General features: G+C 39.3%; 1 protein-coding gene across 2 annotated transcripts in view; it reads right to left on the bottom strand.

Moving 5' to 3' along the window:
* DENND5A (DENN domain containing 5A) overlaps window positions 1-27581 on the bottom strand; it is a 64293-nt gene that overhangs the window by 33724 nt on the left and 2988 nt on the right. Inside the window, exons 2-5 of one of the 2 annotated variants that reach the window (XM_058838343.1) lie at window positions 11790-11873; window positions 11095-11204; window positions 9970-10630; window positions 3230-3417 (exon numbers count right to left, since the gene is read on the bottom strand). In XM_058838343.1, the coding sequence (XP_058694326.1) occupies window positions 3230-3417; window positions 9970-10630; window positions 11095-11204; window positions 11790-11873 (1043 nt within the window). The remainder of the gene's footprint in view (window positions 1-3229; window positions 3418-9969; window positions 10631-11094; window positions 11205-11789; window positions 11874-27581) is intronic. The other variant, XM_058838351.1, reaches the window with a different exon arrangement.

Here is a 27581-nt window from a genome sequence, read left to right as displayed (position 1 = left end):
CACCTGTGAGAACGAGAACTCTGCTGCTGACGTGCACAAGAAACTCAACTCCACACTAAACCTCAGCATTTCCCAGTTTTACTGGGCTACAGAGTCAGGTCTGCAGGTCACTGGTGGTCTTCAATGAATTCTCCATCAGGGACTGTTCTGAGGTTCCCAAGGGATAAACTGAAATTTAATTTTACACTAACACAACTTTTTTATTGAAGATTTAAATCATCATCTGCCGCAAGCATTAACTTCTAGAATACAGCTGGATTTCCATGCTCATATGGTAAAGCATCCTCTGGAAACACCAGATGTGACCCAAATATGGGAGGCTGCCAGCAGAACAAGCCTTATGGCATCTGTGCGCAAGATTTACACCAAACCTAACTGAGATGGGACAGACAGTATTCTCACATTATCAGCCTAGAAGTATTCACTTAAAACACTTTGAGCAAGAAAAATTAGTATTTTTAAAACTTCATTATAAAACCACAATGAAGAAGTCTACAGTGAAACTGAGGTATCCATGCTGTGCTAGACAGCAATATTATTTTCTTCCACAATGCCCTTCAATTGAGTAGCACTAACTAGATTTTCTCTCAAAGCTCACCTCTTTGGCCCCTGCCTAAATCAGATATTGCTTTCTTTAACAGCAGCTGTCCCACACATCCACGTAAATAGATTAGCAACAGAGATGCAGCTTAGGCAGTTTCAAGACAAAAATATTTCTGCAGAACTCAGAATAAATTACAACACAACAGCTCTTTGTATACCCTTTGTGATAACTGAGGAAAATTCTGATATCAGGAGCTCAGAGAAGTTCCTCATATAACCCTGATGAGTTCATAAACATTGATATACATTCCAAACTTCAGATATAAACAATGTTAAATATTAATAGCCCCTCTGATACTGATGATAAATTTGTCTTTATTGAAGTACAAATAATGGAATCCATATGCCCTCTTCTACAACAACACATTATTCATGTTCCTTGGCAGTTTGTGTTTGCTGTTCCATGGGGGCTTGTTTGGGTTTCTTTTTTGGTTGGCTGCGGCTTTTTAAGCCAAGTCTCTACAATGGAAACCTCAATAACAGTGAGCTCCTGTTCTTCCTAGTCTACTTAACCCCTTGAATAAACAAATCTATTGGTACAGGGTAACTTTTTAATTATTTACTAAAAGAATGAAGTCTCCAGCCCATTTCTATGCCACAGCTACATCTCCATCCTGCAATGCAAAGGACTTCAACAGCTCACAAGAAACCTTACCCAGCAGTGACTACCAAGGGGATTTCTCACACTAGGTCAAACTCATGGTGTACAATAAGAGCTCACTCTTCGAATAAGAACAAGAAAATCTGAAACATTAGAAGGAAAAGGAAGTCTTGCAGCAAATTCCACCACATGGGCATGTTGCTGCTGCTTTCTGTCTTGTCTGTCCTCCCTTCCCAGACAATTCTCATCTCTGTAAGATACTATCAAAAATCTACTCCTCCACCTCCACATACGAGACTACCTGCAAAACAAAATGTAAATTGAGGTGTCAGATTACTTTTTAATAGTACTCAGATTTCATTTCAAATGCCTAAAAATAGATCAACTGCCTTATTTTAAACCTCAAAAATAACCTGATAAATCTCTTCCAAAAATAATTTACCTTTTAAGTAACTGAAATGTTTATTTGAAATTAAAATACGTTCATTTAGTTGGAAGCATTACAGAGATTTCAAAATGAGGAATTTCTTTACAAAAGGGGGACAGTGTTTTAGAGGCTTGTGGTAACAGTGACAACATCCATGGTGCATATTAACATGCATATCCACACATGCATTTTATTTCATCAGCTATTCTCTCTAAAAAGTGTACTAACCATATTAATTAGGCCTGTCAGTACAGCCAAAATTCTGAAAAAATAGTAAACCAAAGCAATAGACTGTTGTTTTCATGGCAAGAACATACAATACTCTATTATTAATTATGCCAGTGGAAAATAAAAAAAAGAGAGTGAGACAATAAAAAAATTAATCAAGAGATTAAACACTTTAGTTTTCATAGAAAAAAAATAGTTGGGGGGAAAAAAAAAAGTTTTACTTTGAACTTGCCAGGAAAAACAAATGAAAACTACCAGCATATGGATTTGAGAAAAAGAGCAATGTTGGCATGGAGACCAGACTGGAGGTTCACAAAAATATCTTGTCTTTAATTTCACACAGCTTTTTTAAAAAGGAAGGGTTTTTGTGTCAAGCTATGCTGCAGCACTGCCTGATAATGAAAACAAAAACCACCGCCACAAAACCCTGTGCCTGCCACGCTTCTGCTTTCCCAGAAATGCAAATGGTAATAGAAGAAAATCCACAGTCAGAGAAAAAGGCAGAGAATCCTACCAGGGCCTGTAAGTAGGGTGTTTCCCATTATTTACACAGTTCCTCCTCTGAAAAGTTACACCTACGAATAAGCAGGGGCCAGACACTTCCTCTGCTGCCTTGGTCCTCACAACCAGCTCTTCAACTCCTGGCACATGCCTACAGGGAGTGTTTGTGAAGTGAACAGGGGGATAAAATAAATAAGGACAACCTCTAAGCAGTCTGAAGGTAGTCCCAGCCCCATGGATGAGCTGCAGAACCTTTACAGACCATTTCTTTCTCCTTTACACAGGGGCTGCTGTTCCCAGGGCTCCTCAGCACTACCCCAACAAGCAGAAGTTTGCTCAAGTACACGCTGACATTTTGCTGCAGACTGAAGCAGGCATTCTAGGAGAAAATCTGAAATGTTTTTGCAGACACCTGGCAGGCTGGGTGCATGCAAGCCAAGAGAGAAATCCAGGGCAGGAAAACCCAGCCTAAGCCCACACAGCCAGGAACCAGCAGTGTTGAGCTCTGCTCTCTCACCACCACAGCCTTTTGGCCAGAGCGGGGGAATTCACACTGCACTTCCTTGTGCTTTCTAGCATTGCAAGGCTGATTTTTTTCCAGCACAAAAATGTTCTATCTGTAACCCAAATACATCATCTCCTGCAAAATTACAGTTCAATTCTATCAGAGCATACAATTTCAAAAGCAAGGCTTTATCTATTTCATCAGGTTTTTGTCAGCACCTCCAAGAAACAAAGATCTATCCCAAATCAGAGCCAGCAAGAACTTGACAATGGCTGTTACAGTTAGCACTCGTGTTTTGGATTATTTCTCACTTCCCTCAATAGTCATGGACAATATTTAATCAATCAAGACAGGCTCCTCTCACCTCTTGAGGAAGTTCCAGCTTAGACCTATCATCCAGTCCATTAGAGTGCAAGCCCATGAGGTAAGGGACAGGAGCATCTAGAAAATGAAGGAGGGATGCTGGAAGGATAGGAACATACACATGTTGCCACTGAAATGGAAACATTAGTGCTGTGATGGTCTCTGCCACTGTCATCAGCCTCTGATAATCTGAAAAAGATCAAGAAAATTAATTTTTTTTCACAAATACGTTTAAGTAAATAAGTTTTAATTAAAGAAATGAGAAATTGCTTGAAAACAGAAACCACAAAACCCAGTACTAGCTGAGTGGCATCATAATGAAAACCCAGACCTGCACACCCAGCACATTTTGCTGAAAAAACAAAGAGAGCTCAACCCAAAGTAGGTCATTCTACAAGTCATATGGAAATGAGCAAACTGAGCCTTAATGCATGCTAAGTCACTTTCTGCTACCTCTGCTGGGGTCACCAGGAACACCAGTTCAAACACAGAAGCAATACTGTAATCAGCTAAGAAACACATCAGAAATAATTTCTTTTCTCTGTGCTCAGGCCTTTCTATGGAAGCCTTGGATGAAACCCAAGGCATCTGGTATCTCTCAGATAAACATTTTTAAAAAGAGTGTTTAAATGTCTATAAAGCATGCTGTATAGCAGCCAACCCAACAGTGTGACTGAAATAACTATGCAGAAAATGAAAAGGATCAGCTTCGTTCAGTCTTTGCAATGTAAAACCAAAGCCTCAATGTAAAAACAACTCATGTCCTCCTAGAACTGAGGAGCAGAGTCAAATGTACCTGTGCAACACACTAAGAGATTTTTTTATTTAGCACTGGTGGCTAGAGCAGTTCACACTGCTGGGCAAACACTGCACCCTCCTCCTCTTTAACTACAGAGTCATCTCTAAAGGTTTTTGAAATCCCATACAGGGGGAGGCAGCACCAGATGCGTGTTCCAATACAGCTGCTGAAATATTCCGACTGCTCTCCAGCTGCCAGGCTGGAAAGGGTATAAAACACTCACACAACTAGGGCAATTCCTACCTTCTGTCAGCCTATAAATACAGCACAAACTGGAGACATAGGATGCCTTTTCATGATACTGTAACAACATTCAATTCCAGACAGGAAAGGAGAGGGAATACACGGAAGAGAAAAAGTCACTAACCTCTAAATGTGTGTATTAAGGCATGGGGTTTGCATGTTTTCTCCTTTCACAGAATTATAGACACTGGGAAACTGAAAAAGACACTTGAATGGGCAAGCTCAGGTGCTGAGCTTTCTAAAGCTGTTGCACACTGTTACAGAGGGCAGATGAAAACTGCAAGAATAATATTTATTCAAAACACTCTGGAGAAAAATTAAGCTTAACTGTGCACTTCCCATGTTGATGGCTTTGATTCTATCTTTTAGCCAGCCTCCACTCAAGACTTCCGACAGCAGAAAAAAAAAGGACAAGAAAAGCAGTTTCTGGCATTCATGATTAATTTTGTTTGGGGGCAAAGTTGCAGAGTTTGGGGTCTGGAAAGAGCCCCACAACCCAAAAAGAACTCAACACAGGTTTTGCTAACATAACCCGCAATTCTGCAACTTAGGCTTTTGGTTATTAATTTTCATATCAAGCTGTGCTGCTGGAAAAGGTTACTGCATGGACCTACCTGTCACTGCCTCACAGCAGACCTACTAAGAAGGACCCTTCAACCAAAACAGATAAAAACAGATTAAACAGGTTAAAGTTTTTGTCAAAAGCTTATTTGGACTGAATTACCAATGAACATCATCAGCAACACTCCCTTATTCTGCCTGGACACCAGCTTGTGCCTACACATCTATGTATGGGTTTAGAACTTTAATCACAGCCTGACTGCAAAGAAGTGACGAATTAATGATAAGCTTTGGGAAGAAGAAGATTTTATTCCATACCCTATTTTCTTCAGTTTTAAAAGAAACTTTAAATGTAGCCATAGATACACAAACATTCCAGCTGGCTCGTATTCAGCTTGTTTATCTGGAAGAACAAGTCCTAAAATAGAAACAGTGTTTTCCTACTACACAAAACCCCATGTCTGATCCTGCTGGATAATTTAAACGCAACTTTTTCCTCTGTCATTAAGCTAACTTTAGTATCAGCCTTCCAAATTAATTACAAAGTAACATCAATAGTTCAGAATTACAATCTACTGGGCAACCACCTCCTGCCACGGAGCTATCTGCAAAAGCGACTCTCTGATCCTGGATATCCACACAGCTCAAGCCATTCCCAAAGATCTGGCCTGCCCAGTTGCAGCTTGCAAGTAACAGTGACTGCATTCTGCTATTGGCAAAAGGCAAGGACAGAGGCAAGAAGCATGAAAACATAAACCAAAATAACTCCTATGTTTTCTTAATTATACCTACTCAGAGAGGGTATGGAGGGGGTTTTGGGTTTAAAGAAGCAAGCAGCGCAGTTCTCGTACCAAAGAATTACAGAAGACTTAAAAATAATAACAACAAAAAGATTAAGAGTGAAGAAGTGTTTCAGCAGTGCTGTTGCTCTTGTCCTTGAAATCAAAATGTGCTTATTCTGGTGTCAATGACCTGATCTTTTGGCCTTGTGCTGTACACAAGCACTGGTAGGGAAATAATGACATATGACTGGGGCACTGTTAGATGGGAAAGTGCTTAACTGATCACTGTGCAAGGAAAAGAAAACCCGCTACTTTTTTAATACGGCCATTTAAGAACAGAGAAAAAGCATGATTTGTTATTGTAACTAATTGATATAAATAAAATACATTATCTCAAAGTGTGTATGCAAAGTTACACAGTAGTATTTATCTGTAGAAGATTAAAAATAAGAAAAAGAATTGAGAGGTCCTGTGCCTAGAAAAAAAGCAACAGGATGTGAAGAAGCTGGCAGCTCGAAGAACCATAATTCCACCTCCCCATTTTCACATTCTACCAGAGAGAAGTCTGTCAAGTGCCTCCAGAAATCCTCTGACTCAGCCAACTTTAAAACAATTATACAAACACATTTTGGAACGTTTCTTCCTTCTAATCTTCCTCCCTCGTGGATCACAATGAAATACTGTTGTATTTGTCAAGTAACTCACAGGTCACTTAAAAAAACCCTGTAGCTGCAGCAAGAACCAACTGTGGTTAGTAGAAGCAGTGGGGTGAAGTATCTCCTGTTCTATGGCTGACAGCAGGATTCAAGCAGCAAGGTTCCTAAATCACTGAGGCATAATGACAAAAGTGTCCTATGTAAGAGATCAGAGCTAGGCACCACAGGAGTAATACTGCAAAGACATGAATAAATAATACTAATGTCTTTAAACTAATACTTTAAATCTCCAGAATGAATATAATTTTAAGCAAGTGAAATAAAGATGGGGAGGAGTGATTCAAAGGCAAAGCAGAAAAGAAACCCTTACTTGTACTGTAAAATGGCAGCAGACAGCTGCTACCCAGAAAATAAAACTGTCCTAAATCACAGTCTGTGGCAGCAGTCCATTACATTTGTCCTTTTTTTGTTTTTAGCTGTTTAAAAAAATCACCTCCAAGCAGATTTCATAGCTGTCTTAACTCAGTACACACTTTCAGAAGAGCTCTAGGTGCTCTCTGAGATAAGGAATAAGTCTGTTTCACAGTTACAAGAGCAACATAATATGCAGGAATTCAAACCAGCTCCCACAGAGTATCTGACAAGGGCACTTCCCACAGGCCTCCAGCACCACTAACTCTTTCCAGAGTTCCTCGGCACAGGCACTAGCAGCATCCTCAAATTCTCCCCTCTCTTACAGGCTTCTGACATTTTTCCAAATCGTAGACAGGTCTCTCAACAGGACAATTAAATTGAGGCATTCATTCCCTACACTTGGCTTACAGCAATCCAAAATACACAAGGCTGTGCCAACATAGTGGGACAAAAGAAGAATTTCCAGAAGCATCAAGTCAGAAACATGTCAAAGGAATGCTATACCAAAACACTTTCCCTGCCAAGTGAAGTTACTCCTACTCCAAGGACTGACTGAAACTTAAAACACTAAAATAATTTGTTTCAAAAAGGCTTGCACTTGGCAACAAATGCATAGAGACATAACCATGAAAAGGTTTGGGTTGGAAGGGACCTCAAGATCATCTAGTTCCACCAGACCTCCAAGAGGTTTGGGGTTTGGATTTATCTTGGTGGCCCTTCATTATTTTGGGTGTGTTTGTTGTCGGGGTATTTTTTCAAGTAAATCTTACAAATCCACTGATCCTGACATGTACTGTTCTAAATCTAAATCCACCCAAGGAGTATCATAATCTCATCTGACCTAAGAGAATAAGAAATTATCTCAGTCACCTCAGCTATCATGGGTTTGAGCACCAAGAGATTTAACAAACTCAAAGGACATTAAAAACTCAGTATTTATATTCTGAAGGACAACCTAGACCTCACATTGGTGTGCATGCAAGAACATGAAAAAGGCTTTACAAAAGTAAAGCAATTTCTGATTCCACTTAGAACTGAGTGCACCATCACCTGCATCTCCACTCAGTATTTCCTGTTTTGCAAACAGCAAAAAAACAGATGTTACTCAACCATACTAAAGAATATTAGGAGCATACTCCAGTTGAAAAGAACAGCAGAAGCAAATAAATAGAAAAAAAAAAACCAAAAAACCAAAACAAAACACCACAGGGATTAAATCCCTCAGAAAGTCCTTAAAAGAAGCTATGTTTAAAAAAAAAATTGGCTACTATTACTGAGAAGGCACTGCTGCAGCCATTCACCAAACCTGAGGGTGAAAAGTCAGCAAACAAATAACTAAAATTCTTTCTCTACTGGAACAAGACTTTTCAGCCAAAAACTAAGGTGAGAACTTGACAGAGAGACAAGACACCTCCGTAATATACAACACAGCCCAACTCAGCCAAAGCTTAGGGTAAGGCAGGGAAACTGGACAGAAACTGTCCTAACTGATCCCTCATCCCTCTGATCTCCAAACATCTGTGCTTGCAAACAAGAAACTCAAGTGTTCCAGGACTATTTTAAGCTTCTTTAATTAGCCACTGATCAGACACCTTGGAAAGGGCCCAAGACAGAAAGCTGAACCTATTAAAAGGACTTGGAAAGAGAAGCCAGAATACAGTAGACCAGCCCAGAAGTGAGCTGAGCTCCAGCCTGGAACAAAAGAGCACTCACAAGGTGATGGCCTGGAAAAAGCTCCAGCAGCACTGTTCCCATGTGGCGATGCACACGTGGCTGTTCTGTGGAGCTGCCAACCCACCACGGTTCAGACACCTTTACAGGCCAACACAGCCACACCCTCCTTCAGATGGAAGTGCTGGTGTTTGAATCCTCCACTGGTGGGACACAGGTATCCACAGAAACTCTCCCTAAATCTCCATCATATAAAGACCTAATACATTTCAGGGGAAACCACAAAAGAAGCTTATCTGCTTGACAAGTATTTCTAGATTTGCTATGAACAATAAGCAGAGCAATTTGTTTTTTAAATCCAAGAGAGTTATCACTTCAGAGCTCAGTTAAGTTTTTCTGACTGTGTCTGAATTGCTGTGCAGTTTTTCTCTTGCGGTCCACAGTGTCTATACAATGACACAACTGTGATATAACACCCTGCTGCCATTACAGACTTTTAATCACCCTGACTGTACACACAAATCCATCCTTGGCTTTAGTCTATGCACAGATCTTAACCCACTTAACACAAAATCTGTATTTCATGCTTTGAGAAGGTTGCTGATAAATACAGGTTATATTTGTAAATAGTTACCATTCGTATTCTACATATTTCAGTAGCAGCTCAAGGGAAGCAAACACTAAAATTTCAGTAAGACCACAGACTAGCCCTGGTTTTGTCTTGGGGGTCTTTTAGGCTTCTTCACCATTACTATAAAGTAGTGTTCAAAATGTAGGCTGTTCTGTTTAAACCACACCATTCTGAATGGGTGAGTCTGGATTAATGCTAGCCAGCTTGAGACAAAAAAAAAAGGAAAAAAAAAGGTAGAGAAATTATCTTTTGGCATAATTCCACATACTCTGTTGGAGCAACAGGATGTGGAATAAGAAGGCCAGTATCCACAAATTTCAACACAGAAAATAGATGCCACTCCCACACTACTCACTAATTGATAAATGTGATATTTCAGCTCAGTTGCTGCCTACCCTCTTCAGGTTTTAGCTATGTGGCTTCAGCTATAACTGTTTCAAGGCCTTAACAGAGATTAGGGATTTGAGTTCAGTCAAAACTTTTTTCAGGTACTTATCTTCCAAAGAAACAACTGAAATGTGACTTTGGGTACTCAAACGGAAAACTATATTTGCATGATTAACTCTTCTTCAGAACCAGATTAATAATTTACTGTGTATCTTTTCAAAATGCATGGCTATTTCTGCAGAGATAGCAGGGAATTCAGCTGAACAGCTAGACAGGAATATGGAAGGCAAACTGCTCTATCCAGTAGCACAGTTCCAGAGCCAACAATAAAGGGTCAGCCAAACCACAAATAGAGGAGATTATGTGAAAACCCAGTTATAAGTGTCTAACAGCAGGAGCCAATGCAACACTCTCCTTACAACTCCAGGGCTTTTCTTTACCTTAAGACCTGCACACAGATCAGCCAGATTGCAATAGCATGCTCATGCCACTTTAATGCAACTATTCTGTTGTTTGTGGTGTATTTAGAATTCAAGACACAGTAAGACCTTGTGCCGGTACAACTACAAGATAAGAAAACAAAACCCAAGTACTCACGCTGTGAATAAAGCAGTATCTGAAACTCCAAAAGGGCACAGGTAAAGAGTTGAACCACATTTTCTACTCCAAGCAATTCAAAAACTTCTTTAACTGGAAAATCAAACAATGGCAGCTCACTGGTGCTTGGCCTCTGGCAGATAATTGGTCCATAAACACCTGAAAATTTCAATGACCTTCCTGCTGGAGGAAGAGGAACCTCATAGAGAATATTGTAGATGTAACTTTCTAAAGGTAGTGGTGGTGGCTGAGGTGAAGTCACTGCTTGGTGAAGTTGTTCTAGAACTTTCTTACAAGCTTTCATGAAAGACATTGGAGTAATCAGACAAATGCACTTTGAGACATAGAGTGTGTCTCTGCTGATGTCATAGGAGTTAAATCGCTGTAGCTTTGAGACAGAGGTGCCATTGCAGTCCCCAGTGCTGCTGCAGCTCTCCTTGTCGTTGGTGGGGGGAGTATGAAGAATGTCATATTCAGCGTTGTGCATATGATACAATGTCTGCATTGCACTGCAGATCTGTTTGCTAGTGACTTCCTCAAAAAACGTGAGAGAAAATCCAAATGTCCGCGAGCCATCTTCACGAGTAATAATAAAAGAGTGGAATTGAGGTTCTCTGGAATCTGCTTGTGTCTTGAAAGCAAGCCCTTTAGGCATACACAGCTACAAAAAAAAGGGGAAGGGGAGATAATATCCATTAAAAAACGCTTTTCTCTCCCCCTGCCTGCAGAAGCATTGGTGAAAATGGGATTTAGAATTCACAGACCGCCATCGCATTTCACTTAAAATTCTATTAAGTGTTACATTTCTGCACAGTATGATATGGGTCTAAATCAGAAAAATAAAAGGAATGTATCAAAAAGGCTACATGCAATTTCTGTTGAAACTTGTAACTATCTTGTTACCAGTCTTGACATTAATAAAATAATAAAATTCAAACCCACATAAAGGAAAATATTTTTCTGGTCACCTGACAGAGAAAACTACTATATTTTATCTAAATTAAGATATAACACATCCTATTAAATAGAAAAATCATGCAAAAAAAAATTCCTTAATTGCAGACTAATTTATTTCTCTATTAATTCTCTAGAATGTAAGAAAAAAAACCCAAAAGTGATACTGACCATTCCCACTGCATCCTGATCAAAAGGGTTCCATTCAACATTCTCAGGATAGCGAGCAAGAACTTTGGATTTAAATGTGCGTCTTAACGGAGTCTGTTCAAAGTTTTCCCCTGTAGATGAAAGAAAAACACAGAAGTAAATATTTCATTCCTTTTTTAAGCACAAACAAGGCCAAAAAGCAGGACATCAGCAGGTAGACGCGAGGATAAGTGAATTAAGGACACATTCCTTTTAAGAGAAACAGAAAATGCAAGACAGTTTGTTAGCATAGTCAGACTGCAGATATTAGCAAGGATTAGCTTTGTAACATTTCTGTGTCGTTAAGTATCTGTGCTTTTCCTTAAGCATGCCAATCTTGAGATTGTGGTCATGACAGCAATTCTCTTAAGCCACTCTTCAGATATTTCAGATTCTGGTTAAAACATCCTAAAGCTTCAGTTTCAGTGCAATGTTGTCACTGAAGAAAAGCACAAATAGACAAAACGCAAAGATAATGCAACTTTTAGATAGACGTACAAGTGACATCATGAGATCTCTTAATTTCGCTTTCAAGACTCAGGAGAAAAGATAACCAGCATCTATTGCAAGAAGTTAGCTGTGAAGGAAGAGTCTAGAAGGTTAGAAGATCAAGAACCACACAAACGTCCATGAAGAGAGTATCAGATTAACAAAGTGCTTATTTTTGTTCCCCACACCTTTTCCTTTACCTTCTGTTGCACTTGAAATGAAACGGCTGCCACCATCTCGGGTTTTAGAGGCCTGTATATACTGGCATAAAGCTATATAACAAATAAAAATAACACTGCATTATACATTTCATACTGTTGACTGCCATCATGTCGCTAACACATACCAGTAAAAACCATACAAATATCCAGAATTAGCATGCATGACAGTCTACTCTCCTAATATGCTTCATATATATATATATACAACTTATACACATTTCTCATTTTACGTACATATTTCTAGAAGATGATCAATATGTAAGAGAAGCTCATTGCTCCTGTACACGCAACCAGAATACTGATGCAATAGGAAAAAGTTGCTTGTGAAATTAAAGTTCCACACGTTAACTACAAAATAATCCCAAAGAGCAGATGATGAAACTGACCCCAAGGACAAGACCACTTCAAGGCCTTTATAGCTGTATGAATTTAAGTGGCATGGTCCAACTTTCCAAAGGCGCAATCCATACGCTAAGTTGGCTGAAAGTCTCGTGTAGAAGCTCTTAAATTTCCTCTAGAGCAATGGTAGTTCATTGTGATAGCACAGAACTTTCTGCGGTAAATATTCTGAGTGTGAGCAGTTGCTTTAAAAAAAACAAAAATGTACAACTGCGTATCTTAAAATAAGCTTAGCTATATTACTAGAATGCAATTAGCTAAATGAGCATGCAGCTGTTGACAGCTGCACTAACAATCAGGCACAATTGCATGAAATCATATGCTTTAAATAAACAGAACTATTTCAGCAACACCTGCAAAAGAGAAAACACACTCCAACTCCTCTCTTGTTTTCTTACACGCAGCAATTACATGGCAATAGAAATTGATTTCAGAATTGGTTGGGTTTGTTTTGTACTTTCAGAGTAATATTTAAAGTTCAATTTCAAAGCCAAGTTAGAATCTTTATTTGGCACAACACTTACTTCCACTAAGTAGCCACAGACAGAGATGGTTACAGCACTGTCTCTGCACAACACAGAACCTAACAAATACATTACATCAAAGTAAACAGACTTTCCAGTGAATGCTTAATGAGTCCTTTGACAACTGAGAAGCCTGGAAACTGTGGATTTTCTTTAACTAAGTCTTAAGCATTATCTCAGACAGGGAACTCACCCTGAATCAGGACCTAGGACAGGTCTCACAATACTCAAAATATCCACATCTATTTTGCCAATTCTCTGGGTTTTAGCACTGAAATTGAAGTAGGAACTGTTTTTATTATTTGTCTGAAAAATCAACAGCTCAGCTAATTTTCACACAAAGCCATTCAGCTACATTATTTATTAATCTGTTCAACTATATCATTCAATAATATCATTGTTCAGAAAGAAAAAAATGTGTATTTGGGAAAATCTGGAACATAGAGAGGAACAGTTAGGAAAAACCAGGATACAGCTTCACTGAAATATAACCATCTCACGAAAGTACAGAGCCAAAGACAGAAAAGATAACAGCATTTCGGCAGCTAAAACAACCATAAAAGAAGAAAACAAGCATTTAAAGAAACTTTTAATCTCCCAGAAAGAAAAATGGACATAATGCCACATATCTACTGGCACAAACATACACTCAAGTGAAGTCAGTCCTCTGTAAAAAGCTTTTAAAAGTATGTCAGGAGATTTAACACACCTACTATTTTCTATATTTACATCTGTGCAGATGATGTAATGTCAACTTTTAGATAATTGAGGAAAAACCTCAGACGTGTACTAAGCTGTTTTGTTCCTTGGCTGGTTTTTTTTATCTTCCACATACGCAGAGGAGAGAAAATACATGAAGGCCAAATTTTCTCCTGAACTTGGAAACCACACAGCACAATCACCGAGTTCACCTATGTGCAAGGCTGTACATGTTTTGAAATTAAAAAGAAAAATTTGTGACTTGGAGACCTTTTCATTAAGATTATTAACACTGAAAAATACATGATGCTTCTGTTCCCTTATGATTAAAGAAAACCCCAAACCCTAACAAACACTGAATGGATGTTTACCTATTTAAAGCAGCCTTGCACCATCTCCTCCCAAGAGACACCACCAATACACTCCTAAATTTTTTAAAGCTGGAGTCTGTCTGTAATTTAATGAAAGGTCTAAAATTGATTTCTGGAAACCACTGAGTCCTGATTCAGACAGAAACATAAGGCAACCCTGCCAGGCCTTGCTGTCATCCATCAAGGCACTCAGCTGTTGCACAGACACTGCTGATGCCAGAGTAGCCCGTAGAACCCTTCTCTCCAGGCTGCCCTCCTGGAATTCTGGATGCCAGCTCAGCAGGACACTCTTTCTCCCTTCCCCAGCAGCACAGTCTCCCATCTCCAGCTAGGAGAGAGAGATGCTCTTTGGGAGACCCTTCATGCTTGGAATACAACAAACCACTGGACCTTCAGACTGAGCTATGCTAGCTCCCAAAGATACTGATGCAAACAAGGCAGGGAATGTCAAGAGACAGCTCACCAACATGGGAAGAGTTCAGCCCAGGTGATCTGTGTAACTCCAGGACACTGGACATTCTGTTTTCTTGGCATTACAAGCAATGGGAACCTGAACACCAGTATTTCCATTGCCTGGGCTCCCCCTTCTCTCCTCTCTAGTGATTGTCACTAGACAGCCATCAGCAGTGGGGAGAGGGGGGAAATCCAAAAACAACATTTACTTACATCCAGAGGCAAAGAGCAATTAACCCTAAATTTCTAATTTTACGATCAGCCTCAAACACAGACACCCTGCTACAGCAAAACACCAACTGCAGCACATCTCCAGCACCAAAAAATAACTAAAGGTTTCAAGATCTGTCTCTGTGTGAATTAGAGTCACAGAATTAAAGGGATATTCTGAGTTGGAAAGGACCCACAAGGATTATTGAGTCCAACTCTCAAGTAAATGGTCATACAGGGATCAAGCCACAACCTTCATGTTATTTGCACTATGCTCTAACCAACTGAGCTAATCTTAGTTTCCTTCAACTAGTTGATTAATTCAAGAATAATTGAAATGGTTTTGATAAAAACAGTGAAGAGCAATTTTAGCAAATGCAAAAGACCAACCCACCAGCAGAAATGGACAATTGTATTCTACAACCAGAAAAATGAAGGCATAAGAGGAGAGAAACTGATAAAAATATGATGTATCCCACAAGTTTAGATAGAAAGATAGAAAGTCCCCACACTTAACAACTATCAAAGGACTGCTATCCTATCACGCTTTTTGTATGGTTTCTCTATCTTAGCAGAAATAATGGCTAGAAAGTACTTTCCTTATCCAAGTTATAGTAAAGAGGTGTTTAGAAATTATTTATCTATAAATAATTTCTTTTTTTTATACAAATTCCATGCAAAAGGGAAACTTTGGGGTTTTTTAATGGAACACAGTATTGCCTGCTGAAGATTAAAAGGGTCTTTCAAACACCATTGAAGTTCCTCACATACACATTTACCACTCGTGTTTGTTATATCAGAGGAAAAACTCTACAAAAACCAAGATGCAAACTGTCCTACAGACTGTAAAGTTGTAACTACCTTGGACTAAAATCAGAATAAATGCTCAAACAGCTACAACTATAAGATTACTTGTCAGGAAACGTCAAATGACACATGAAATCTGTAAACACCCAGCAATACTTCAGGAAGTTTCAGGCCAACATCAAACCTTCAAAACAGTAAGAATCCCATTGCATTGAAAATATTACCATGAAAGCACAGAGAAATATAATTTTACCAGGCACAGTACAAATCCACAAGCACTAGTTTAGTGCAGCCCTGGCACTGCACCCAGCAGAGGAATGTCAGTGAAAAAAAGCATCTCAGAATTCCTTTGTCATTGGAAAAAAACCACCCCTTGTGGCATCCCACTCAAAATAGGATCAGTGAAACAATCTGGATTAAAAATAAACAAATAGAGAATAAAGAAAGGGTTAACAAAGATTAACATTTCAGTAATCCAGTTCAGCCACACAAACATTTTAATTAGCTCATTGTGATCCTCCAAAACAGGAGGGAAGCAAAAGGTAAACCACAGATGCAGAGGTTGTAAAACCGGTGAGCTGAAGAAACATGGACTAGAGTTTTAATACCTGCTAACTCCTGAAGCCAGCCCTTTTCCTGAGGCCCAGCTTGCTATCTGCTGGCTCCTGCCATGCCAGGTAATAGATTTTTCAACACCAGCAACCATCACCTGGCTCTGGTAATGCCCTTTGCTTCCTCTCCCACTTTTCACACTTCATCAGCCCTCCCCATTAAACATGATAGATCCCTGCTGTCCTGGAGATGGCCGAGCACCTGCCTGCCCATGGGCGGTGGTGGATGAATCCCTGTTTTGCTTTGCTTTACCTATTAAACAATTTTTTGCTGTTTTTATCCCAACTATCCAGTTGTTTTTATCCCAACCTGCATGTTTTCCCACTTTTACACTTCTGGTCTTCTCACTCATTCCACAGGAGGGGAGTGAGAGGCTCTGTGGGGCTGGGCTAAACCACACCACTCTGTAATTTAAGAAGACATGCATAAAAGACTTAAGTTACTAGAGTGAGCTTGCTTATCAAAAGAGAAGTCACCAGCTAGACACAACCTGTGAGGAAGTCTCCTTGGCTGAGGGATGTCCAAGAGCGCAGAACTGGCCTGGCTCCTCCTGGGCAGGCAGAGCTCAGCTGAGAGCAGTGTCAGACTGTAGTGGGGAAAACTCAGAACCAATTGGTTGAAATCTCACATTAGAGGAAGGTAATTCTCCATCACTTCCCTCTCACATCTTTTCAGTAAACTGAACTTGATGGACTGAATTGTGTACATAAAGCAAATTACAAACCTGCTCAGGATGACCAGAGAGTTGGAACGTGTTACATTTATTTGGAAGATCCAGCTCAAACCAGTCCCTTTTCACTGCTGCTCTAACAGTCACCTAATACTATCTGCAATGTATGGAACCATGATGGGCTTTCAGTTCTAACTTCATTTACACCATTCTGAAATTATGCTGACCTACATATCTGTAATTTGGACTTCGTAATTACCAGCACATTAGAAGAGCTAATGCATGCACTGCAAGTATCCTACGCTGAACTAGCAAGTACACCTAATTTTATCGGTCCCTTCCTGAGTCACCTAACACCAAACGTAAGCCACATCACCACGGAGATCTGTAGTGTATGCTGGAAACCTCCCTGGCTCTCATCTTTATGCTGCTCCCTCTTCTTACCTGTGTTACCTCTCCACCTGTGAGCAGTGATCAGCAGTGTCTGTGTCTTGGTCTGATGAGAATTAGGACTTAGAAACCCATGGAGTTTCCAACCTACCCAGGATAGCATTGCTTTGGAAGCATCTGCATGAAGCAATCCATATCAGTGGACACGACCTTTTTATAAGATAATAATAAAAGAAAAAAAAGTTCCAGAAACTAAAATATTCAATTCAAAACCTGCAAATGCCATCTACCAAGCTTTCCTCAGCTTTGAGCGGGAATAAAACGAATGAATCTGAAGATCTAATTTTAGCTCTTTCCTCATTTACCCAGAGAAAAATATGATTCACTGCCTTCTGTATTCCTCTTCAAGACAAAAAAAGAGGGGAAAAAAGGGTCCTCCCAATACAGTAATAAGAAAAATGGTTAGGTTATACAACTTGCAGACTCACCTACTTGTGACCTTGCATAGGTGTAACATGTCTCCACGTGCACTGCTTACAAATTTCTAATGCAAATTTCTAGGAACGCTTGTATATGAGTCTAACAATTCAAATTTCCCTGCTGGCTAGTTTGCTTCTTTGTAGGAATGTTTTTAACCCTGTTAAAATATCTCAGTCATTTTTCTCTGTAAATCCCACACCGTCTTGACAAGTTTCCATTTATATAATAGAACAGTGGCTTAAGTTGTCCTTAATGAGAAAGGGAAAACCTCTTTAAAAAGAAAAAAAAGTCAAGGATACTTTGCAAACAAACCTTTTTTAAGTTGAATCATGGCCTTTTGAACATGCTGTCAATTTACTATTTGGCGTTAATATTTAGAAAGTGACTGCAGTGCTGCAATTCTAAAAATTATGCAAGACTAAGAACCATACAGGAACTTCTCCCTGCATCCCAGCTAGAAAAAAGTGTCTTTGAGCAGCTATCTCAGATGTAGACTAGCTCAATTTTCCCTCTATGACAATTGAGAGCAAGTCAGAAGAGGTTATCCTAGCTACCAGAAAAACTGCCCCATAAACAAACGAAATGGTGGTGCTAGACTGATTTTAAGGCATCATTAATACTGCCTCCTTCCTTTGTTCACCGAGTCCACTCATCTGCTCAAAATAATTACAGAACAAAGATCCAGAAAGCTTGACTGGTTCTGATTAAGTGGTTTGCCGCTTCCACCCTGCCAGGCAGCTTCTTTCTTTAAATTCTTGTGATACAGCCTGCTATTAATTCAATTCATTCTGTCTTGGTCTACATTTATTGTATATATGACATCTTCAAAAATTCTTAGATAGCATGCAATTAAAACATTAACTTTATATTTTCTACATAAAGACACTCTCTGGAATCTTTTTAGCATACAGAGGCTCTGTATCAATTTCTGCTGTCACTAAAATGAATGTCTTGAACTAAATATAAAACAGCTTCAATATGAAACAGTCATATTGCTGTAATTAACAAATGAAAAAGAACAATGACAATTTGTAGCAGCAACAGAAATTATGAGCCACACACTTAGGGCAGCTTTCCTGTACTACTCAGCACAGAGAACCCAGAGAAAATGAATTAGGATTGAGAAGACCCTACAGAACATTACAAGCATACCCTCTGCCTCTGCACCTTCAGCACCACAGTTCAGAAAATCTGATAATGCTGGGAACCCTCCCAACTCGTGCAGGGTGGGGGACTGGAGACCAAGCTGACCATGACAGCCAAACAGCAGAGGTTTTCACAACTGAAGGCTGCAAGGCAAAAGTCAGACAACAAGGGGATTTGAACAGCACCTGAACTACAAACATCATTCATACAACAGCCTAATTCTACCCTGCTTCAAATTTAAAAATGCTATATAGCAGAAAGCCATACTTCAGTGTAAACGACCATCACATATTATTTTCAAAACATCCTCTCTTGTTCTTGGGTTTTGGGTGAAAGCTTTTTAAGCACAAAACCATGCCCATCAAAGCACCTAACACAAAGAAAAAAAACATTTCCAAAGATACAATTTGCCTTAGTTCCAAAGATACAAGTAACACTTAAAATGAAGTTAATCCAAAACCATAATCTAATGCCCTAAACAGCAACAGGATTCCCGGTTCAGCCAGCAAACAGCCTCAGTACACAAAATAACGCTACAGATAATACAATAAATAATTATGCTTATCAAACATAAAATTACTTCAGCTCCAAAATTCATAGTCCAAGTCTAAATAAAAATAGTTCGCTGGCAAAACAGATAGTGTGCACACACTTCTGGAATCCACACTCTAGAAAATATAGAAGTATGGACTAAATAAAGGCAATCTGGGGAGAGGGAGGCACTGGGGGAAAGAGATTTGAGGACTTCATGATTAGCCAGACTGACAGATGACCAGCAGCTGGCCTGGTAACATTGTGAAAGCAAATACAGGTGCTTAAGATACATCAAAGGATGGAAAGACAGTTAAGCCAAGAATCAGTTTCTTAAAATTAAAGGCAAAAGAGTTTGATTAAAAATAAGACTTGCCCTATTTATTTATTAATAAAATATTCTATTTTCAAGTCTTGAGAGAAAAGTGGGATAATCAAACAGGTAATTAAATTATATGGCCTGAACTATAACAGATGTGAAATGAGATGTCAATCTGTTGATTCAATCTAGTCTTTCAAAATTATACAAGAAATAAAAAAAAAAAAAAATAAAAAAAAACCAACAACAACAAAAACCCCCCCAAAAAAAAACCTAGGCCAAGCCTTCTGCAGAATACCACCATTCCGATTTTTCAGGACACCCTATTATAATATTAAAGAAAAACCCTTTCACTACACACAGAGAGAGCTATTAATACAGTAAGAATTAGCCAAGGTTTACTTTTAAAACAGAAAAATTCTCTGATTCCTTCTTTAACAAATATTAAGCCATATAGAAGTGAAGAAATAAAACACCTCTCTACAATGCAGGAAATAAACATTCAAAGTCTGGCAGACTAAGGTAAGAAATTCATTATACAAGAATTCTTAGAATAAAAAACATGAATCCAGAGAAGCTGCAGCTGCCAAATCTGTAAGCAAAAAAACACTCCATCAGTAGACAAATGCTTTCAGATTATGACTTGCTTCCTTCCTTCCAGTTCCTCCTCCTTAAACAGAGCTGCACGTATTTCTCATTAGAGAAAACTCCTTTCTCCAGCAAACCTCTTGCTCGGATATACACAAAGAAGAATTCTTCCCTTTTATCCTGAAACACACAAACCCTCTGTCCCACACTCCCTATCCCCCTTCCCCCTTTGGCAAGGCCACCTGGCAAAGCACAAGCTGAAGTGGTGGTTAGACCTCTTAATTTGGTACTGGAATTGGAACTTGAATACTTTTTAAAGCAGGTTAAATTATCCATGAGAAGAACCTTCAGGGTCACTTTCACTTCACTGCAGCACTGCTGTTGAAGCAACTGGAATCAGGTGTTGCAGCCGCTGTCTGTAGCAGCCATCATCCCACTGGATTTGCAATATTACCACATCTGAGTTTCACAGCTGAGACTTCCTCTAAAACCTTCATTATAGAAGTTACTGTTCCACTTTCCCTGATAGAAAACTTTGAAGGCAAAGCAACTTCACTGCTTGCCTTTCTAAAACAAAGGTGAGAATAGATACAAACACACCGGTATGGATCTCAAGGGCAAGTGAAATGCATGCGGCTGGAGTGCCATCCTTCCTCTGGGAAATCTGAAGGACTTACTTTCAAGGAAGTAGGGAAAAAACAAAGAAAATAACCAGTCATAAAAGGCCCTGATTTTTTTTTTTCCTGTTTGTCATCTACAGAACCCATCGCTTGTAACAATCCCTTACCCCAGTCCAAGGAGAACATACTCCTTTGAACATTCAGCTGACACTAATATCCTTCCTACTGCAGACTTTAAAAAGGTGAGAGAGACAAAAAAGACAGTTAATCCTAAATATGCTAACAGTTAAATGTCCTGTTGTTTTCCCATTGTCTTTTGCTTTCCAAAATTCAAGAACAATAGTGTCTCAAAAATTGTGACACAAAGAAACTCCCTGTGAAATGAAATAAAGAGGTCATTTTGCTAACTGCATATTCAGTGTAAATTCTCCCAGATACAAATAATTGTTTATTCCTTTGATAGGTAAATTCTTCCAAGCCCTTCATGGCAAATGAAAATCTAGGAGTTAATAGATACCCATTCATCATTTAAGTTTCAGCATTCATCTAGTTGATAACAAAACATATTGCCACACACACTTGGGAATCGTTTCAAATGCTGCAACAATGAATTTAAAGCACCACAGAAAAACAGCTGAGGCCATCTGCATTCTGTGATTGTAATGTCAGGAAACCAAAAGCTTTTGTTTTTATTGTTCTGGTACTGCTTCAAGGAAGGCAGGAAGAGGTGGGACAAGGAAGTGGCAGGACAGGGTAGTGGCAGAAGAAACCATGAAGAATCTAGCAAAAGTCCTCAGCTTGCATCTTTAAAAACATGCTAAACAATTTTCTTTCCTATTTTTTTTCTGTACTCATTTGTATGTAATACAGGAAAGCAGATGGACAATATCAAATACAATGTATTTTAATCAAGACTGTCTAGCAGAAATTTTCAATGAAATGGTCTTAAAACCAGAATTGCTTTAGTAAACCACTTTACTGTTCTAGCCCAAGCAAAAAGACTTACAGAAAGATATTTAGGTCTGTTCCCAACTAAACAACAGAAGCAGGCCTCAGAATTTCAATGGAAGGCGTGTTCTCAGCCACGGGGTCAGGGGGGGACACGCTATTTCCATTACACAATAGATCTGGAATATGTGCAACAGAAGACACTAAGAAAGGAAAAGGGTGGCTTACCTTCAGAATAGAACACAATTCTTTTACATGTACTAGAAATATATAACAGAAGTGGAGACAAGCATATTTTAAGCATATTTAATATAGAAACCAGCTGTTCTCCTCATGCTCCCCCCCTAAGGCTGGCAGATCCAGTGGGACTCTTCAGGAAAGCCTGAGCACAACCATTCCAAACAGCTCTTCCCAAAAAGCATGGTCTCCTTTCTCAGTGCCACATCCCATCCAGTTAAATGCCCCTACTTTTTGTGCTCCCATAGCCCTCTGGCACTGAGAACTGATGGAAACACATCTGTGTCAAAGCATAAGGATCAAACCTTATCAAAGCACTTGTCCAGTCCTTTAACTGAGTATTTCCAGGATATCACTGAGGTTTTGCAGTGAAAAGGAAAAACATATTTTAAAGAACACATGAAGTCTTTCAGCAGGTTTCAATAACATACAGAGGTCAGAAAAATACAGAAAGATCAGCTATACAGTCATTTCAGTCTACCAGCCCTGGCCAGAATGCTTCACTTTACTATCTAACCTTTGAAAATAATGCTTTGCAGTAACTTGCCTAATAAGGACTGCTCCCTTTCCAAATAAAACAAAAAACGTCCTGTAAGAAAGTCAAGTTGCCTGATAGGAGTGATTCCTAATCACAGAAAATTAATCAGATGTGCTGACAGTTTGGTCAACAGATATGACAAACTCCAAAGCTTATCTCTGCTCTGGCTGTATCCTTCCTTACCTCACCACTCGTGTCTCCTAAGCTCTATCCCTTTCACATGTAAGCCTATCAAACTATCAAGCTCACCTCTCTTGTCTACAAGGCAAGATTCATGTTTGGTAAAAAAATGCCTCATGTTTTCAACATGAAAATCTGATTAGCACAAGAAGAACACAGACCTGAAAACAGAAGTCTCAGGTCCAAGTTAATCACTTACAATTGTGTATCACCACTGTAGTCAAGGTCATAAACAAAGACCTCAGTAAGGACAAAGACAAACCACAACACCTTCCACTTGGATTGGTCTGCACTGCCATAAAATCTCTGCCAAAAGAATTCTGAGAAACAGAATTTATACCAGTAAACAGAAATTTTACTAGTCTTCAGCAAAATTTCTGAAGGAGTTACTTCACACCTCAATTTTAAAAGGAGTTTACTTTTCCCAGAGTTTACATTTCCCAGAACCCACACATAAAAGAGACAGAAAGGGACATGACAGCCTTATGCTGGCACCAACCTTGTTGACTTAAGGGACTTATCTTTTCCCCAGTGCAACTCTAATGGCAGCTCAGTAGGACATTGCTGGGCTTGAGGGCCCAAATTAGGCAACAACAATTGGCAAGGGAGCTTGTTGAAAGTAGCAAGTTTAAGAGGAGTAATATATTCAAGTAATATATGCAAACAGTAGAAAAGCTCCTAAAAGTTTATGCCTATATTGCAAAAAAAAAAAAAAATCCAAACTCACCTGAAGCTCTGTGAAAAGTTATCTGTCTCTGTAAAACCAACCTTTTTTCATCACTCAGATAATGAAATGTTGCTTTCTCTGAAAAGGCTCCTTTTGCCTGCCATGCTGTCTCTAGATTGCTTACTCATGAAACAAGATAAAGTTTCTTTCTCAAAATGTTTCAGTATCCATATGTAAATGACTCAGTACAGATGCAGACATTGTACCTGACTGTGGCTGATAATACAGCCAGTAAAAAAACAAAAGAACACAAATTAAAAAGCCAATAGTCTACACTTCAGCAGGAAAGTTTTAAACCAATGGACTCCTGCCCATGAAATCCCAAGTGAAGCAGCATTTTCCTGGAAAGACTAAGAAACATGCCTTGAGCAGAAACACTCCAAGTAAATTCTACATCATTCAACAGTTTGTGCTGGAATGCTTGATAATTTTTCTGTGCAATAATGTTCTAAGCCTCACAGGGATAGAATGCCAGTTTGCTCCAAACTTGACTACAAACCACAAATCTGAAATGGCTGTCAAGAAATTGAGAGAGTAATTACAGCACAGTGTGCATCAGTAAGTAATTGCTTCTGACACTGTCACTTCACGTGCGTCATTTCTGCTACATACATTCTGTCCCACAGGTCAGTGGGAATTCGAAAGATTCAAAAGATAAGTATGAGAATTCATTACCAAGAACACTCAAGTAGGACTTCCCTAAGTCAAAAGGCAGATAAAAAACAGTTGTGGTGTTTTGTAACCTCAGAATCAACAATTAGAAGAATTTCTAATTGGGAAAAAAGCTATTATTTGCAAATGGCAATGTTTCCCATACAATCCACTCAAGAGCTCTGCGTAGCCTCTCTCTAGCAAAATAAACTGCAAAAATTCCCAAAAACAACGGGAAAAAACAAACTAGCAACAAAAAAAACCCTAATGGACAAAAAGCCAAATGCACCCATGTTTGCATGCCCTGCCTTAGTAAGCTGAAATTCCTATGGCTTTTTTAAAAGGCTTAAAAAACAGAGTTGTAAACTTTAGTTCTTTAGATACTGCTTTAGTACCTTAAATTTATTCTCAAATCAAGAACTTGTACTGCTTTAGTACCTTAAATTTATTCTCAAATCGAGAACTTGTACCCTTTCTCCTCCCCCACATGTTGCCAAAGAGCCTTCCAAGTAAACCAAATTTATAACTGAATACAGAAGGGAGACTGAAGAGTTTCTGTGGGTTTTGAGGGGATTATTCCATAAAGCACACAGCTCAACTGACCATAAATACCAATATGATAATGACAAGATTGGCATTACAGAAATATCACCGATAAACTGTGGCTTCAGATGAGGTTCAGCAAAGTACAGCTGCTTCCCCCTTACATCAGCTCTGCCATTCTTTATTCTACATATCAGCTACCCTAGCACGTCTGCCTGAGTTCCCAGAGACAAAAGACCTTTTTGGCACTCTAACATGTCAAACAGTTCCAGCTTCTTGGGAAAAGATAGAGGGGGTAGGGAAGAGTGGAAAAAGCTATTATCTGGATTAAAACATTTCCCATGTGCCCATGTAAGCCCAGCCAAAAGTTGTTGCTATCTGCTGCCTGTCCACAGTGACCTGTGTGAAACAAGGTGTGCTGTGAGCCTTGGGGCCACTGCAGGGGCCTCCCACAGAGGGAACACCTTGTCAGCAATCCCAGGAAAGCAAAGGAACTGCAAAAGCTCCCTTTCAGCTTCAGAATGAATCTCCAAGGGAAGAGGCACCCGTTGGGAACTGTGGGAAGCTTGCATGGATACCATCCACATGGACAAAGAGAGGAAGAGGGGGGGAAAAAAACCACCAAAAACAAAACCCTACAATCACAGAACAATTCAGCCTTTGGTAAAATCAATCAAGAGTTCCCAACAATTCAATTAACTTCTGCAGCAAGTGTTGGTACCATCACTACACCAAAGACAGAGGAATTTACTCACATGCTGTATTTACCCAAGGAAAAAACAGTATTGCAGAAGGGCTCCATTGCAAAAATCATAGCTGGCTCCAGCCCCAAATGTCTTAATTCTGAGATCAAAATGCCTAACAGAAGAAACTACAAAACAGGTCAAATGTCAGTCAGAAAATTATATCTGCTGATTTAAATTAAATTGTCTTCTTCCTCCTCTTTCCTTTTAGCTACACCTTAGAAATACCTTTGCAGCAAAATAAAAGTCTGCAAGTATTTAAGTGTGTTGAACTTGGAAATGCACACAGGTGCTGATAACAGCCTTACTTCATGGACTACCACAATGGAACTACTACACTAATTCCAAAACACTAAACAATTTATTGGCTTACATATGTGGCCAATGCCTTCAATGAGGTCATCACACACATATTTTTTTTGAAGTTTATATCGATACAGAATTCCATTAAAACAACCCCTAACGATGCATGAAGATAAGGTGTCATTTTAAATTTGAGGCCAACAAAATAGAAGAATAATGACACTTCAATTACCAACAGAGAAATGAGGTGAGACAAGGTTACTGATTTTCTGGTGAGGAGAAACACTTTCTCTAATATGAGATTGTCAGTATAATTTTGAGTGGAGCTAGGTGAATATTACAGAGCAGGTATCACCTTCTTTTCACACACCAGCAGTAATCAAGTGGCTCCTGTGGCAGCACAGAGATGCTTTACTCATAACCAGTCATGTTATGCTACTTAATCTACATGCACAGAGATCTTGCCTCAACACCATTAAAAAGAAAATGCAAAAAAAAGGGTATGACAGAGGAAGAATCATTAAAATTGTATCACATCATCATATAAGAGTGAAAGCAGATCTAATGTGAACTCTGAAAAGGCTCATGAAGGGTGTCTACAGAAAAGATACTTCCTACACAAATGGGTTTCACCTAACACTGTTTTCATTCTCCTCTCAGGATGAAGCTCATGATCAGGTGGACACCTCAAAGCACCATGATAAGGATTTGAGCAAAGGAACACAAGTCCATCTACTGAATAAAGTAATTTTTGGATTAAACCTTAAAAAACCAGTTCAAACTGGGAAGAAAGGCAGGGAAAAAAGTACAGGTGACAGATTAGTCATTGGCCTTACTCTTCTTATTTTAAAAACAATCCTATTATTAAATCATCAATCTTTTCTTCACAGATCATAGACCTTTTTTTTCTTTACACTATTTCTCCTTTGTAACATTGCTATTTCTGAAATAACTATTATCATCTTTATGATACAACATTCAAGACTACCAAGATACGTCCAACAGAAGATTTTTAATTAGAACATGAGTTCCAGATATTTGGGTCTGAGTTCTGTATATGGTAAAAGCAATCCCAAGACTACAATTTCACTTAAGTGTAAGGCAATGGCAAGTTGATGCTTTGCTTTGCATAATAAACAAACTCTGTTGACAAGTGATTGCTAAAAGCTTAACACATCACAGAGGAGGAAGAGAAAAGAAAATCCTTTTGGTCCATGTTATTTTCCACTAAAATCCCAACAGTTCCATATAGTGCAAGGTTTCTCACCACCATTCAGATCACATCTGATTAACTCAACAGATAAAAGACTCCAGCTGAAAGATGAGCCTCAACTTCATTCTCATTACCTTTCCAGGGCACAGTTGTACAATCTAAATTAAGAAATCCTGTCTCAATGTTTCAGCATTACAATACCTTATATTACATACAGTAGATTTTTTGTGATGTATTTCATCATTTCCAGGCAGTCACCATGATGACCAAACGCCAGCAAGGTGCCCTTGCTCCAAAGAAAGCCAATGGTACCCTGGGGTGCATTAGTCAAAAACATTGCCAGCAGGCTGAGGGAGGCGATCCTGCCCTGGAGGAGCCACAGCTGGAATGCCGTGCCCAGTTCTGTGCTCCTCAGCACAGGGCAGGCATGGACACGGTGGAGAGAGTGCAGCAAGAGGCCACAAACATGAATAAGGGACAGGAGGAAAGGCTGAGAGCTGGGACTGTTTAGCCTGCAGAACAGAAAAGCTCAGGGAAGAATCTTACCAATGTATATAAATATCTAAAAGAATGTGCAGAGATGATGGAGACAGGCTGTATCCCGTGCCAGAACCAGAGATAACAGGCACAAACCAAAATGCAAGAGGTTCCATCCAAACATGAGGACACACCTTTTCAAGTGAGGGTAACTGAGCACTGGCACAGGTAGCACAGGGAGGTTGTGGAGTCTCCATTTTTGGTGATACCCAAAATCACCTGGACATTGTCCTGGGCAACTGGCCTTAGACTGGCCCTGCTTCAGCAGCAGGGTTGGACCTGGCAACTGCCAGAAGTCCCTTCCCAACCTCAACCCTTCT

The sequence above is a fragment of the Poecile atricapillus genome, chromosome 1, assembly GCF_030490865.1.
Source record: "Poecile atricapillus isolate bPoeAtr1 chromosome 1, bPoeAtr1.hap1, whole genome shotgun sequence".
NCBI lineage: Eukaryota > Metazoa > Chordata > Aves > Passeriformes > Paridae > Poecile > Poecile atricapillus.
This window is presented reverse-complemented; position numbering and strand designations above follow the sequence as displayed.